Here is a 2,212-nt window from a genome sequence, read left to right on the forward strand (position 1 = left end):
GAACAATAATGTCATTGTTAGCTAATGAATGTTTCCATGCTGACCAACGGCAACATGACAACGTTTTCATTGGTCCCTCTTCTTTAGAGAAGACCAGGAAATGATGGATACACGGATCGTGTTCAAATCAATAGGCACGCAATGACTCTAAATAATAATGATCACGCCACCAAACACACATTCAGACTAAAGGAACCAGCCTGTTTGGAAAATGAGAGAAGTAGAAAGTACAGGTATTTGAGTTCAACATGTAAGAAGTAGAAAGTACAGGTATTTGTGTTCAACATGTAAGAAGTAGAAAGTACAGGTATTTGTGTTCAACATGTAAGAAGTAGAAAGTACAGGTATTAGAGTTCAACATGTGAGAAGTAGAAAGTACAGGTATTTGAGTTCAACATGTAAGAAGTAGAAAGTACAGGTATTTGTGTTCAACATGTAAGAAGTAGAAAGTACAGGTATTTGTGTTCAACATGTAAGAAGTAGAAAGTACAGGTATTTGAGTTCAACATGTGAGAAGTCAAAGTAAAAAGTCTTCTGAAAAATAAGTAGAGGAGTAAAGTACTGATACCAGAAACATGTACTTAAGTACAGTAACAAAGTATTTGTACTCTACTCCTTCCCACCTCTGCTGTGCGATAGAGATACAGTAAAGTAACATATTAATATATTCTCTGAAATGTCTCTGCAGGTGACATGTTGGCTCTGCGGCAGCTCTGTGATTTCCCAGCATCCTTCAGTCAGGCGGATGAGCGCGGCTGGTTTCCTCTGCACTGGGCGGCGGTGCAACCTCTGGTTCTGGTCCTGGAGACGGTGCTGTACGGTGGGTAAGAGGTCCACACTTTTACGACAATTTATTTCACAGTTTAGAGAATGGACGAGAAAAAACCAAACGGATGGTGATGTATTTCTGAATTATTATTGCATTAAATACTTTAAATGTTAAATCCAAACAAGAAATCATCAGTATACTGTATGTAAAATATCTATTTATTTTTTATACTATTTAATAAATGAACTTTAATATTTATACTTTTGCATTCCTTTTGTTCCATTATCAGATTGTCCGCCTCAATGTTCAACTTCTACATGAGGCTTTAAAATAAGGTTTCACATTGATTAACTGTGACAAACTTTTTAACCATTTTGATGAGAGAAACTGAGAAAGATATTCACATTATGACAGAAACAATTATTTGATATTAAAAATACCGCTGAGAGTCCGGTTTGAAAAAACGTATATGGTCAAGTTTAGTGGCCTCTTTGCAGGGAAAAAGGCATCAAGGACAAGTCTCCAGAAACAAAAAAGCGGACGGATAAATGATGAAAGGTCATACAAGGTTCAAATCTGAGCTACACGGTCAATGTCTGTCTCAAAGTTTAGCTGAACTTCGAGAACTGACATGGTGGAGTTGAACAGAAGGTTTTTTAATGACTAAATAAAGTGTTAAAATTACCAACTTTTTCTCGTGCTCTTCAGCGTCTTTCCGTCTGACTCTGGAGGAAAAGACTTCGGAAGGGGAGACCTTCCTGACTTTAGCGGTTGGAGATGGTTTGTTGGAAAACGTGAAGCTGTTGTTGGAGAACGGCGCTTCTCCTCACACGACCAACAGCAAGAACGAAACCCCGCTGCTTTTAGGTCAGAACACTGCTTCCCGTTTAGTATAGTCTACGTATTGAGCTATGTTTCAAACTGATCATCAGCAGAGGTGGCAAAAGTACACACATCCTTTACTCAAGTAGAAGTACAGATACTCGTGTTTAAAAATACTCTGGTGAAAGTAGAAGTACTGACTAAACTTCTTTACTCAAGTCAAAGTAAAGAGGCTTTGAAATGTACTTCAGTAAAAAGTACCCATAACTAGCAGCTGTTTTAAAGAGTACCTGACCTCCCTTTATATTAATAGAACAATAATGTCATTGTTAGCTAATGAATGTTTCCATGCTGAACAACGGCAACATGACAACGTTTTCATTGGTCCCTCTTCTTTAGAGAAGACCAGGAAATGATGGATACACGGATCGTGTTCAAATCAATAGGCACGCAATGACTCTAAATAATAATGATCACGCCACCAAACACACATTCAGACTAAAGGAACCAGCCTGTTTGGAAAATGAGAGAAGTAGAAAGTACAGGTATTTGTGTTCAACATGTAAGAAGTAGAAAGTACAGGTATTTGAGTTCAACATGTAAGAAGTAGAAAGTACAGGT

The 2,212-nt window shown here is 37.8% G+C and overlaps 1 protein-coding gene across 1 annotated transcript; it reads left to right on the forward strand.

Moving 5' to 3' along the window:
• Positions 1-688: 688 nt before the first annotated feature.
• On the forward strand, positions 689-1,636 carry LOC104967729 (ankyrin repeat and SOCS box protein 15-like; the record flags this gene model as incomplete). The annotated part of the gene is made up of 2 exons (XM_010797248.1): positions 689-820; positions 1,478-1,636. Coding segments are annotated over 2 exons (291 nt in total), but the record flags the coding sequence as incomplete, so codon positions are not given.
• Between the last annotated feature and the right edge of the window lie 576 nt (positions 1,637-2,212).

The sequence above is a fragment of the Notothenia coriiceps genome, unplaced genomic scaffold, assembly GCF_000735185.1.
Source record: "Notothenia coriiceps isolate Sejong01 unplaced genomic scaffold, NC01 NC01_scaffold00037599, whole genome shotgun sequence".
Taxonomy (NCBI): domain Eukaryota; kingdom Metazoa; phylum Chordata; class Actinopteri; order Perciformes; family Nototheniidae; genus Notothenia; species Notothenia coriiceps.